Source organism: Coptis chinensis, chromosome 4, assembly GCF_015680905.1.
Source record: "Coptis chinensis isolate HL-2020 chromosome 4, ASM1568090v1, whole genome shotgun sequence".
In the NCBI taxonomy this organism is placed as follows: domain Eukaryota; kingdom Viridiplantae; phylum Streptophyta; class Magnoliopsida; order Ranunculales; family Ranunculaceae; genus Coptis; species Coptis chinensis.
The window spans coordinates 22,142,435-22,156,365 of record NC_141459.1 but is presented as its reverse complement, the minus strand read 5'-3'; the positions used below and the strand labels follow the sequence as shown (position 1 = coordinate 22,156,365).

Genomic DNA, 13,931 nt, shown 5'->3' with positions numbered 1-13,931 from the left:
TTTGTCCACCAGGAAGTCAAAGTCCTCTTTCTTCTTTTGGGAGAGAACAATAGGGACCCCCAAGTATTTATCCTTTCTGTCAAAGACTCGCATCTTCCAGAATTTTTTTTAAATCTTACTATGCATTTTATGGACATTTTTACTACAGAAGATGCTGGACTTATCAAAATTTATTTTTTGTCCCGAAGTTTTGCAGTAATCCTCAAGGATGATCTTAAGCTTTCCACTCTCTACTAGATTAGCTTTAGTGAATAAAATTAGATCATCCGCATACAGGAGATGAGTAATATGGGGAGCATTCCTCCTGATCTTAATATCATGGATGTCTCTATTACTTTCTGCTCTGGCTATCATCCTTGATAGCACTTCAGACACAAGAATAAACAGGTAAGGGGAGAGATCGAGGATCTTCTTGTCTCAGGCCTCTATCAGGAGTAAACTGCTTAAGGGGAGAACCATTCAATAACACTCTATAAGAAACTGTGGAGATACATTGGGAGATGAGGAGTCTCCACTTATCACTAAAACCCAACCTTTGAAAGATATTATCTATAAAGGTCCATTCTACTCTATCATAAGCTTTAGTCATATCCATCTTAAGGGCCATAAAACCTTTTTTGGTTTTCATATGATTCATATTATAAAAGATCTCACTAGCTAAGCCAATATTATCCCCTATGCTCCTACCTTTTATGAAGGCTCCTTAAAAAGGGGAGACAATCTTATTTATATGAGCTTTGAGCCTATTAGCTAGAATTTTTGCTATAATCTTATAGCAGAAATTATACAGGCTTATAGGTCTGAACTTAGACATATGATCAGGGTTAGATATCTTAAGAATTAAAGCAATAAAAGTTTCATTGAAGCTAGGGTTCATGCTGCCTTGAGTAAAAAAGTTCTTAACACACTCAATAATGGAATTGCCAATAACATCCCAACACTGCTGATAGAAACAGCCCTGAAAACCATCAAGTCCAGGGGCTTTCAGAGCCCTCATCTTTTTTACCACATTCCAAATCTTTGCCCCCGTAGGACATCCAGTGAGGATCTCATTTTCTCTCTCAGTAATGCAAGGAGAGAACAGTGTAAGAATATCTTCGTTGATATCAGGTTCCTCTGAAGCATAGATATCATCAAAGTATTCTTTAACTGCCATACCCACCTCCTGCCTTCCCTCCTTCCAGCTGCCCCCACTGTCTTTTCTTCTGTAGACATTGGATAGGTGGAAGAACTTAGTGTTCCTCCCTCCTTCTTTTATCCAGTGTTGGCTAGATTTTTATTTCCAAAAGGTTTCTTCCCTTTCATACCAATCAAACAAGTTAGCTTTCAGCTTCTTTGCTTTCTCATGATTGGTAGGGTTGAAGTCCTTTTGGAGCACTCTATCTAGATCCTGTTGGATCTTCTTTATGTTATGGAATATATTACCAAACTCTTTTTTATTCCAAGCTTTAAGGCTTTTTTTAGTATTCTTTATCCTAAGTATAACTCTCCAATCAGGCAAGTCATGAGTTACCTCATTCCACGCCTGATCTATAACAGGCTTACAGGATTCAGTTTGAAGCACATATTAAAGAATCTGAAGGGCCTATCCGTTTTCTCCACTTTTGGCTTGAGATGTATCATAAGGGATAGGTGGTCTGATGTGGCATTTGCAACATTTCTGACCACCATGTTGGGAAACTGGTCCATCCATTCAGCAGTGGAAAAATCATGATCAAGCCTTTCAAGGATGTTATCCTTTACCTTTCTATTGTTGTTCCAAGTAAACTTGGGTCCTTTATACCCCAGGTCTATCAAACCCAAATCATTTATCAAAGAGTTAAAATCAAACATGCAATTTGTAAAAATAGACTTGCCCCCAACTTTCTCATCAAGGGATTTTACAGTGTTAAAATCCCCAAAAATGATCCAAAGGCCAGGTATAGCAGGGGCAATTTCCCTCAGTTCAGTCCAGAACTTATGTCTAAGATGAGCATTATGTTCTCCATAAACAAAACTGAAAAACCAAGTATTAGAGCTATTATAATCTGAAAGTTTACCTGTTATCTGATTTGTCGTTGCTCCCATCACTTCCAGATTGACTCTCATTTTCCATAACATAGCCAGACCACCCCTCAGCCCATTAGCCGGAACACAAAAGGAATTATCATACTTTATCTCCCTACTTAACTGACTGATCCTATTTTCTCCTACTTTTGTTTCAGACAAGCAAACTATATCAGGTTGGTGTTGTCTTACTAGATCCTTTACATTTTGAATTGCCGTGGAGGAACCTATTCCTCGGCAATTCCAAGCTTGTATCATTTCTAAAGAGGCAGCTATTTGGGGACAGCCACTGCGAACCCTGGAGGAGGGCCACACAGACCTCCACTGCTACTTGACTCACCATTGTTACCCTTGAGCTTGCATCAGCACCATACCTGCTACATAAACCACTTTGTTTCTTGTTTCTCTTATCTTTCTTCTTCTGTTGTTCTTTGAACTTGAGGTTGAGACGTCTCACCACAGATGAGTCATCAACTGCCAGAGGTTGTGGTTGGGTGATACTGTCCTCAGACTCATATACCAGTTCTCGAGGGGCATTCCCTATCGAGACCTTTTCCTGTTGATTCTCATTATACACCACCATACCTTGCTCATTTTCCTCTGATGGATCCCCTTCTTCCTCGTCTGATGAATAATCATCTTCTTCCTCTGATGAATATGCCTCTTCTTCCTCTGAGAAAGCATCCGAAGGAATGTCTTCTTCAGGGATGTCTCCTCCTGAAGCTTCAGACGGCTCACTGGAATCCAAAGAATGTTCTGATGGTACACTTGATTCCATCGAGTCACTAGAGACTGAGATAATCAGAGCATTGTCTGGAATCAAATAATGTCCCAGCCCCCTTGCCCTCAGATCATCAGCTTCGAGTTTTGCCCTTTTTGATTTCTGTATGGCCAGTCTTAAGCTAATCCTTCCCCACCCATGATCACCCATATTATCTGTTGCAAGCTCTTCTCCAGACCGATTGAACACTTTTCTTTTCTTTCCCACTCCCGTCGCTTCTAAAACCTTTCTAATGCATCTGAAAAAGCTCCTCTTTTTTGTTCCTCAAGCTCCCAAGGATCTGTCCCCCTTACCTCGTGTTGGTTGCCCAATGAAACAAAAATTAGTTGTCTCAGTTCCAGTCTGGATTGAGGCACGCTTAGTCCCATCTTGTGCATTATAATCAAGGAGAGGAATAATTGCCTCGGTAAGGTGAGGAGAACTATTTTTCGGCGAGGTAATCATTCCCTAAAGCTTTTTCAGTTCCCAAGCTAGTACCCTCCAATCCTAGGTCTCCTGTGTCCACCAAGCCACCCACCATCCATTGGGTCTTTTCCACTCTATCATAATCTGTATCAGTACCTTGACCCAAGCCCCTTGCTTCCGGGCTACATTCCACACCCATGTTCCCATCCAGGTCCATACCCAACCCATCTCTGTCCGGGTGCCAACCTATCAAGGCCCCATCAAAAAGTCCTATCTTTTTTTGGAGGCCCATTGCTATATCTTGTTCCTCTTGGGCTTGGATATCCAGACCTGACCCATGCCCCATTTCAGAGAGAGATGGGGCCCCCAAATCAGGTACAGTAACGGTCACTGACCCCGACACATAGGTTTCAAAGAGAGCCGTTATGATCACTTTCAAGCCTGGTTTTCTCTCCTCCGAAACCACAGGTCTGACGTCATCTAGTTTACCCTCATATGTTCTCCTTGTCGGTGTTGTCAGCAGCCTAGCCCCCTTCCAGTTCCGTCTCACTGGTGAGCCTCTATTTTTGGCTGGAATTTGATCAAACCTCAGTTTTTTTGGTGTACCAGAGAACGTAACTGACACATGGCTTGAACTTGCCGCCCCATTATAGAACACATTTGCTCTCATCATAAAGGAGAAATTGTTCTTGACATCTTTGAGCGAACCTCCATACCTTCGCATGTCCATAATAAACTTTTCTCGTTGGTAACAGTAGTGAATATCATGCCCAATACATCCACATAAATAACAAAAAATGTTCAGCTTCTCATATTTAAAGGTGACTGGGAAAGTTTCCCCCAATTCCGTTCTAAGATCTATGCCTTTGAGAAGCTTTTCCTTGATATCCATCCTCACTCTGACCCTTGCCACCGGTTTGTTGAACTCCGGTGAGCACAGCAAATCAACAGCCTTGACTTTACCCAGACTCAGCCCCACCTTATTAACATTTTCTTCATTTATCCTGTTACTAGGGAGCCCATATATCTGAACCCAGAAAGCCACCATATCAAACTTCCATTCCTCGTTTGTTAGCTCAGAGGGCTTCCATTTTTTCATCGAGATAATGAACCCTTGGATCATCCAGGGTCCATTCTTTCTTACATGGTCGTATTCCACAGGGTTTTCGAACACCATCTTGTACAAGCCTTTTGATAAAGATTCTATCTTAGTGTTGCCACTCGTTTGCCAGCATCGATGCAGCTCATCTGCAAGAGAGGTATGGTTTTTCCTCCAAACAACTTACCCAACAAAGTGTTTTGTCCCTCTGCATTGGCATCCTCATTCTTGCATCCAATATCACTCACTCGTTTTTCCTTGGAGCAGAATAGGTTCTGCATTTCAGCTTGCAGTTTTTCTATTTTAGAATTTGGTGGGTCACTAGTCTCCATCCTGCTAGATGAATCTCCTATCAAAGGTTCCATGTTGGCCCCAGGAGACGAGAGAGAAGAAAGGGAAGGGGGGGAGGGGGGGGGGGATTGTAGATCTACGAAAAAAGGGCTAAAAGGGCAGCCAAACCAAAAGTAAATACCAAAATTAAAGACATCCCCCAGAAGAGTAATACTCTAGGATAGAAAGGAGAAGGGAGATAGAGTGATGAATTGTAATAGCAGTCCCAGTAGTAGTGATTTGAAATTTGAAGTTTGAAGTAGAATGAACATGTTATAGTTATAGGCTTGCAACACAATTCACTAACTCATAACCAGTGAGTCGTCTAATTAGATTTAGTGGCTGTAGCTGCAAAGCTTTATCTTTCTTTTACTCTTTTTAGTTTTAACTCTTCAATAGATGCAAGTCATGCAACCGAGTTGGCGCCTTGGTGGGTGTGATCTTGTAATCATTGGATGGAGTTGAGATAAGCCCAGATACGCCTGGAGTCTGGCCTCAACAACAGTAAGTAGAAAATTTCGTTCTGGATAATACTGTAAGGGTCATGACCCCTTAACATATTTGCAATTCAATGACTACCAATTATCCCCATTGACTTTTTTGGCCTACCAATGGGTCGTAAACGAAACCTCTAGTGATGAAATTGCTGGTCCTCGAACCAGTTACGCCAAGTGCCCAGGTTCATCATAGAAATTCTCTAATTCATTTCTCTATGCAAGGAATGAAATATTGAAATTGGCTAAATTGAGTTTAGCAAAATAAAATTATAGCGACATGTATGGATTGAAATACTGAAGTTTATATATCAAAAAACAATTACCAAATATACTACCATAAAAGGCGGTATAAAAGTGCTCTAACACCTCTCACTTTGGGATCTTTTTGACACAAAAATGTTGAACAGTTCATTGTTGGTCATAGACTCATAGTCATGAGAAGGGTTAAGCAATGGAGTCATGAAGATGATTTCTAAAAAACATGCTCGGAAACACCAGACCCCATGAAAGACGCCAGTGCCAGTGTTAACTGATACTAGTAACCTTGGCTGGTAGAATTTTTGAAATACAATGGATTCAGATTCGCTAAGCAAAACACGAAGAGTATTAAACAGTTGCCCAAGAATTAGCATACTACGGGCATCTAACTCACCAAAAAATTGTCAGTAACTCGTAGTAGACGACGAAGTCAGAAAATCTCTTTTTTTTATATTTTGCATGTTCAGAAATGATACAACCAGGACAGATCCCAAGTTATAAATGAAGCAAAGAACTTGACTTTTTATTTTGCTGAATGTTACTAGTTACATAAATTATGTTACACTTTCATCTTCTTTTTAGCTTCAGCTTGATAGAAGCCATCCTCTCCATGTATAATGTGACCGTTCGATAATTATCTCTTATAAATCAAAAATCATGATTCATGAGAAATGGTCAAAAGACCTGTAGTCATATAAGCCGCTTCAATTGGATCAAATGCTTATGACATATAAGCATTCATACTGTATCTTGTCTCAGCCCGAGTTGATGATAGTTCATGTAGTCAATTCCATTTAAACGGATGGAACATAAGACCTGCTCTGGTAACTCTTCCGCTTTGTTTCCCTGTTTCACCATTAACGCAAGGTTTACTAATTTCCACGTTTCACATATGCAAGCACAATTTTATTTTCTTGCAAGACATATTACCTGAATAGTCAGACCAACATCTAAGACACAAAGCTTCAATTTGTCATGGAACACCTCAAATCCTTTCCTAGATATATATCCAAATCTGTGCATATCAATATCAATCTCGAGGTAATTTTCTCCCTGTAAGAAATACTCATGATTAGCATTTTCTGAGATCATAGGCCTTGGGATACAGATAATACGATCTTTTAACGTCTCTAAAAAGTAAGTCAACTCAACTGAGGTGAATGTCTCAACCATCTAATGGTTGAGCTGACATTGCATATATTATAAAATCCAAAGAAAAGTGAAACAAGCTGGCTCAAAGCCACGGCTCATTGACAACCAATTGTATATAAGCTGGAAAACACACACTTAGTTGAATGGTTAAGGAACTTACCAAATAAAACTCATGTTGAGGACGCGAGAGAACAGGCTTTTCATTGTATGCATGCATAAGTTTCCTCTCAGGGGCACTTAACCCAAGGTCATCTACATTTGCCACACGACCTAAGATCTTTAACCTGTCACGAACAGGTAGAATTGTATCTACAGGAAAATTCTTGACCTTTTCAACTTCATCATCGATAATCCTCTGTTCCAGGGTGAAAATTGGACATTAATCAGAATTATACCAGGGAATACAAATCAAATCTGTAACTAAACATGAAGAAACATTCAAAACCCAGAGAACATTGTAACCTTAATTGCATGCATACAAGTCAGACAGATGACAATCATCAAAGCAGAGAGATGCAAGACATGAATACATGATAGAAACCAAAGAAAACCATTTGGAACATCCAGTAACACAAACACGACCATTTGAGAAGTAATCATTGCTGGTTATGTATATCATATTAAGCAAACAAAGCAAAGAACGTAAATTTACAATGGCTCCATCATACTCTGAGATTTTCCAGGAAATGAGGTGCAAGCTCTTTGGAGTAGTTTTCAGAAAGTCTGAAGTACAAAACAAAACTCATCCCTTCCCCATCGAATTCATTCTGAAATATGGTGGCAGGATATAGTGGAATCTGCAGAAGCATACGCACGTTAGGAAGTCTCTTACAAATGTTAAATCATAAAAACTCAGATATTATGTAGAACACAAAGACCTACCCCCTTTCGTGTATGGTGCTTATTTTCAACAAACAAAAACAAAGAAGGAAGAAGCCCTACACGGAGACTAATGAATTTCGCATTTCCTAACATAGATATTCCCAAACATTAATCTTTATACGTGCTAATATATTTCAGATAAGCAGATTGCTTTCCACATATTAACTATAGGGAGGGAAAGCTTAATAGTCTTCAAACAACACTAAAAACTTTACACAAACTAAATCACTTGTACTTCCAGCAAATGAAGGTAACCTACAGACATACTTCTAAACGTGTGATGACTTGTCACATGTACAATTTTCTTGCACGTTTATACAAGCAAATGATTTCAATCAAACTTGAGTGAACTCAACATGCCACAATAAAGATGAGAGATACCTGTACATTTACAACAAGAATAGTGGGCAACTTCCCAAATGGAGTTATTACTGGAAGATCCACAAACTGAGCAATATGTTTAATTTTTCGTGGAGATAAGAAAACGTCGACACCAAACGGATAGTATGCAGAAAAATTTGTGGCAGGTTCTTTCTTTTTATCCCTGCCATCAAAATCAACAACGGAGCTGAGTTAGAATTGAACTTTGCAAGGTAGGTAAAAATTCATTCAAAGAAAAAAAAAACATGTGATAATTCAGTTAACTCCATGTTATCATTATTTTCAGCTTATTTGTATTGGAATATATAATAGTTGGAAACAGAGTCGCTTGCCTCAAGTAATACTCTCCACGAACTTTGAAAGTACTGGGATCAATAGACGACCAACAATCAAACATTTTCTTTTCCAACGGGCAAAAAGGAACTTGGGAGCCTGCTATGGGTCTTTGCAGAACCATCCTTGTAGAACCTGTTGGGGGAAACAAAATAAAATAAGCCGAACCTCCCAGGATCAACTGCTTCACGCATATCTAGCTTAATACAGTACTTAGTGCCACACAAATGATTATATATAGCGGAAAGTACAAATTGATTACTTGATAAGGATATAATTATTTTTTTATGGCTCAAGATTTGAAATAAAATATATCTCCTAAAAAGTTTCCCTGTGAGCACCACACATATCATGAACTCCTTAAGAAATGAAGAAAAATGATGATAAAAAATTATCGTTTATAGAAGCTTACATAGTATTAATTTTGTAATAACTCTAATAAATTTTCTCCAGCAAGTATGATGCCTCAGTACCAGCTATCAACCAAGATCAAATTTCCCTTATAAAGCATAATGTAGGACTGAAATTAATATTTTAATGAACCATCAATGCTTCAAAATAAATAATTCTGTCACTCACTTAATGAAGAATTTGTTTGTCCTTCTCTCCATTTGAAAGAGAGCTTTAAAGCTGCCTTTTTCCTTGTGCTTGGCGGGCCAGGACTTAAAGATCTTCTTTTCTCAAGAGAAGGAACAGTAGAGGCAAGACAAGGCAAGCAATTATTAGGAAGAATGCCACAATTTTCAAGTACTCCACTCTCCCTTTCAGCAATTTCAGTAACTGAGTCGCTAGATACTTCATCAAGTGATACAGGACGTTTAGCACCATTCAGTAAACCATCAGATTTAGACTGTACATCGGCATCACTTGAATGAAAGACCCGTGTGTTAGAAATTTTAACACCCTCACTGACAGAATTGTGTGCTGAATTTCCTTGCCCCACATTGCTTCTTCGTTCACTAGAAGGGATGCATGGAACGTTGTCATTAGATTCTCCGTGGTTAGAATCTCTCACTGACGATGATAAACTAGACACTGATGCACCTTCAAGGCCATTCAGGGATGCAGCATCTGTAGAAAAGGTTAGTTAGGTGAAAAACAGTAAATCTATCCACCATCAAACATAAAAACAGAGGATCATGTTTCATGTGCTCTACCAACTCCAAAAGATTTCATATTCTACTAACAGGATGCGCGACACGGTCACTTAGGTGTACTTAAAAAGAAAAGCCATGTTTTTTAAAACTTAAAAATTAAAAGATGGGAAATGTTTATAAAGTAAAACAGATATTGTGGCTTGCTTAACATAGTAACTTTCTTATATTAAATAGAGGTTTCACAAAATTAGTATTGGACTGTCTAATGTGTTCTAGAGTCTAGACACCAGGCTTTGATTCTGCTATCTATTGTGTGTTCAACAACACAAAGTCCCAAAAAGGTTGAGTGTTATTATGACATGTTTAAATAATATAGTTTATACTACTTACCATCTGGGACACTTTGATAATCATCCTCACAATCGGACTCAAAGACTGCAATACTATCAAACCATGCCTCTTCTGTGCTACCTGAAATAGTCAAAATACATGAATGAGAGAAATCACATTAACAGCCTAAGAAATTTCTTCAGAACACAAGATGGTTGATCCACATTCGCATGTCTCACTGAAAAACTTCAAGATAGAATTAGTCTTAAAATAAAAAGGGAAAAGAGAATCGTTACTGGCATTACAGAAAAAAATAACCGAACTGGATATTACATGAAAGAAGAGTTTGATTGTTGTATTAAGAAAGATATTAAACATCACCATGGCCAATAAGATACTCGTATTTAGTGAGTAGGTAACACTGAAGTTTCCCATTCCAGTTGTCCTTTTCATTTTATTCTACCATCTCGTGTAATTACCATCGTTCTCCAAGTCCTAACTAGAAAATTTAATAGAACAATTGTAGCATAACAGAATGACGGACATTTCACTATCAGAACCACTTTCTGCAGGAAGCCACTTCAACGCGAAAGGTTGACAGTTCAGAAGTTAACACATTATCACAAGGAATGAATAATTGGCATAATTACATCAATGAATGAATAATAAGGTTGTTTGTGTTCCAGAATCAGCTAATAGGTCCTCAACTGAAGACAAAAACCAGGATTATTCTTTTCCAGTAGAAATTGCAACAGCAGAATTCCAAGAGAACTCGTCACATTCAAACACCACGACTTATCTCACCACACTAAAAGTGGCCCTACTTATTTGAACAAAAATATAATTCTAAATGCAAACACAGCTTATTTGAAGTTTTATAATCCGTCAATCTAAAGAGTAGATTGAATATGGTGATATCTTTGAAAATGTTATCTGTCACAGCTGATTTTAAATAAAATGTAACAATTAATTTCACATGGGCATTTAAGGATGATTCTCATGATCCCTTTAGATCACAGCCTAGACAGTCAACTCCATTGCACAACCAACCAAGTCAAGATCCCCTTGCCCACCTCCCTCTGACAACCATAAACAACAATTCCATCCACACAAAAATAACTCACAAAATGTAAATTCAACTCTATCCAATACAATGTACCAAGTTAAAAACCAATTCTAACTACTCAATCCATCACCAAAAAAACCAAAATGCACTAATAAAAATCAAAACTTTAATTCCAAACTAAAATTTCATCTCATATAACACACAAACAAACAAAAAAATCTAAAAAAAATTACCTTGGAAAGTGGGGTTGTTAAAAGAACGATCAATATCAGCAGCAGATGTAGCAGTTATCTGAGTTTTTTGAACAGAAGAAGAAACTTTCTTCCTTCTGATCCCTCTCTTTCTCTTCTCACCAGATTTATGTTTCTTCTTCTGTCTTTTTCCAACGCACCCTTCTGGCCTTGAAACACAAACTCCCATTCCCTTCTCTCCTTCTGTCCTCTGTAACAAAAAAACTAGCTCCCTCCTGTTTTTTCAATCTCACGTAAAACTTTTTTTTAAACAAACAAGGAGTACAGGGAGTATAGCTTTAAAAAAAAAAAGGAGTACAGTAAGTAATGCACAGGGGAGAGAGATGGGAGAAGAAAAAAACGAGGATGTACCTATTTATTTGACTTTGTTTTTTGTTTACAAACTCTTTTCTTCTACAAGGGTGACGGCAGTTGCCTGCACACGGCATCTTTTTTTCTTTTTATTTATTATTTTTCTTGTGGGACCAGATCGTGTTAATGACTGACACGTCGTAGCAGACATAGTTTTTTGTAGCACACGTGCGTGAGTTAAAAGCTGTTTGTTGGAAAAAAATATATATATAATTGTGCACCTGTGTACAGTCTCCATCTTTTTGCTGTATCCTAAATAGTAAATACTGAAATATCTGTGTGTCACGACTCACGAGAGACCGATAACATCTTTGTGTCACAAAATAGCGTGTTTTGGATGTTTAAGAAGTTTCTTCGCGTGTAAAGATGATGATGAGTGCAGTGTGTATATAACTGTACCTTTCGTCTATATAAATCAGGTCCACTGAGCGTGTGGTGAAGGCAAAGGATATGGGTTCATCTCAAAGTAGTAACCATAATAGTACAATTGTACTACATATATCGTTTTAGTGAGGAATTTCAGTTCTACAAAAACCAGTTTTTGTGATATTGCAGCATTTTCATAATATTGGTGTCTTCTGTACATATGACGCGATCTATGTACCGAATTTGGAAGTCTGTTTTGATTTTTTTTTTTTTTTTTGGGATTAATATTGACTTTGTTCTGTAGTTCGGATGCAAAGATTGGGATTTGGGATTAATAAAAAATCCTACGCGGTTCTTTCGAAAACATAATGACACAGATAAAAACAAACCAATATTTCGGGATAATTTATTCTACGGTATTGACTATTACAACAATTTCTATCGGATTCGGGATCTCTACAACCGGTTACAAAGATCATCTCTATAACCGTGTTATTTCGCGGTTGATCCGAATCCGAAATGTGTGTGTGTCTCGATACCTGTATGTGTGTTCCGAGATGTGTGTGTGTGCGCCGAGATATGAAATATGTGTGTGTGGTACAGAGATCAATATCTGTACCCGGTTATATAGGAACCGGACTCATTTCTATCTATTTTTCCGGATCTTAATTTTACATGAAAACGCGTGCATTGTTGTGCACAGTGCACTACACGTATGTTTAGGACAAACTTACATTCAAAATGCAACCAAAATAGTTGATAACTTCAACCAAGATTAGGTTCCAAATAGTTGAAATTATGAATTTTAGTGAATATTGCAGTCCAATAAGAACGCAAGGCCTTGAGTGGAATGGTTACACCAACCAAATTATCCAACAAAGCTGATGTATACTGTCGACTGAACACTTCAAGTCTGGTAGGAGCTAGTAGGACCAATATAATGGTATCACCTTGTTGATTATTGCTTCTTGTTGTATGAAAATGTAACTTTGTGGTTGTGACTTTAAATTAGTGTGTAGACTATATAGTCATTCCAAGAAGATATTTCATTCCACTTGTTTATTTATTCTTATTCTAAAGTAAAAAGCTTTTGTCTCTCATATATATTAATAAGCATCTAGAAAGTTGATATATGTTGTTAAGAAAACTCTTGTTTGTTTAACTTGTAGCAATGATTTGTACGTAAACATTCATTATACATGGTTCATATAGACTGATAATCATTTGGTGCCATAATCACTAACCATCAATTTAGTTGTTAAACTAGATTTTGGACCAGCATACGCTCGGGATCTATTAAATATTTTGTATGCTGAAAAGGCTTTACAAAATGTCTCACACATATTTTCGAATCAAAATATATTTTTATTTAAAATAAACCGAAATACGTTAATGAGCATCGATTATGGTGCATAAGTACTTGAAAACTAATTAATCAAATTGAAATAGCATATTCACTTTGTGGTTTAGGATATTAATCTATAATTTTCAAATAAAATTATCTTAAACTCGATCTAGCTTGTATAATAGTTTTCTTATATTTATGGTGATTTAGTGGCAAATTTTCGAATCAGAATATATTTTTATTGAAAATAAACTGAAATACATTAATGAGTAGCGATTATGGTGCATAAGTACTTGGAAACTAAGGGATCAAATTGAGATAGCCTCTTTACTTTGTGGTTTAGGATATTAATCCGTAATTTTCAAATATAATTATCTTAAACTCGATCTAGCTTGTATAATAGTTTTATTAGATTTATGGTGATTTAGCGACAAATTTTCAAATTATAATATATTTTTATTGAAAATAAACCGAAATACGTTAATGAGTAGCGATTATGGTGCATAAGTACTTGGAAACTAATAGATCAAATTGAGATAGCCTATTCACTTTGTGGTTTAGGATATTAATCCGTAATTTTCAAATGGAATTTTCTTAAACTCGATCTAGCTTAGTTTGTATAATAATTTTATTAGATTTATGGTGATTTAGCGGTAAATCATCACCGCTCGGCTTACGTACTAATGTGTACAAATCACTAAAATAGATTGATTGTTTTCATATCCTCAAAGAATATACTACTCCCACTTGAAAAGATTTATCACATGAATGTGTCCTACAAACGGGTGTCATTATATTAAATTATTCTAAAAAATATTAGCAACTATACATAGCTATGAGATATGAAAATTATATTAATTACTCATTTAAATTTCTTACACCACTCTCTATAAAAAGAAAACATCAAACCTTGATAAAACTCATCGACTTTTTTTTATTGTTAGGTTTAACAATAGAAGTT

The 13,931-nt window shown here is 37.1% G+C and overlaps 2 protein-coding genes across 2 annotated transcripts; both read right to left on the bottom strand.

The window, feature by feature from the left end:
- Positions 1-1,530: 1,530 nt before the first annotated feature.
- LOC147502625 (uncharacterized) lies at positions 1,531-2,095 on the bottom strand. The gene is made up of 2 exons (XM_086604576.1): positions 2,040-2,095; positions 1,531-1,996 (listed from the first exon to the last, which is right to left on the bottom strand). Exons 1-2 carry the CDS (start codon positions 2,093-2,095, stop codon positions 1,531-1,533), a joined length of 522 nt encoding a protein of 173 aa, XP_086460702.1.
- Positions 2,096-5,846: 3,751 nt separating this feature from the next.
- LOC147502624 (uncharacterized) lies at positions 5,847-11,325 on the bottom strand. The gene is made up of 9 exons (XM_086607454.1): positions 10,891-11,325; positions 9,652-9,732; positions 8,744-9,235; positions 8,164-8,299; positions 7,832-7,994; positions 7,237-7,365; positions 6,729-6,923; positions 6,347-6,469; positions 5,847-6,262 (listed from the first exon to the last, which is right to left on the bottom strand). The coding sequence occupies exons 1-9, from the start codon at positions 11,075-11,077 to the stop codon at positions 6,155-6,157; spliced, it is 1,614 nt and encodes a 537-aa protein (XP_086463580.1). The 5' UTR covers positions 11,078-11,325; the 3' UTR covers positions 5,847-6,154.
- Positions 11,326-13,931: the final 2,606 nt, after the last annotated feature.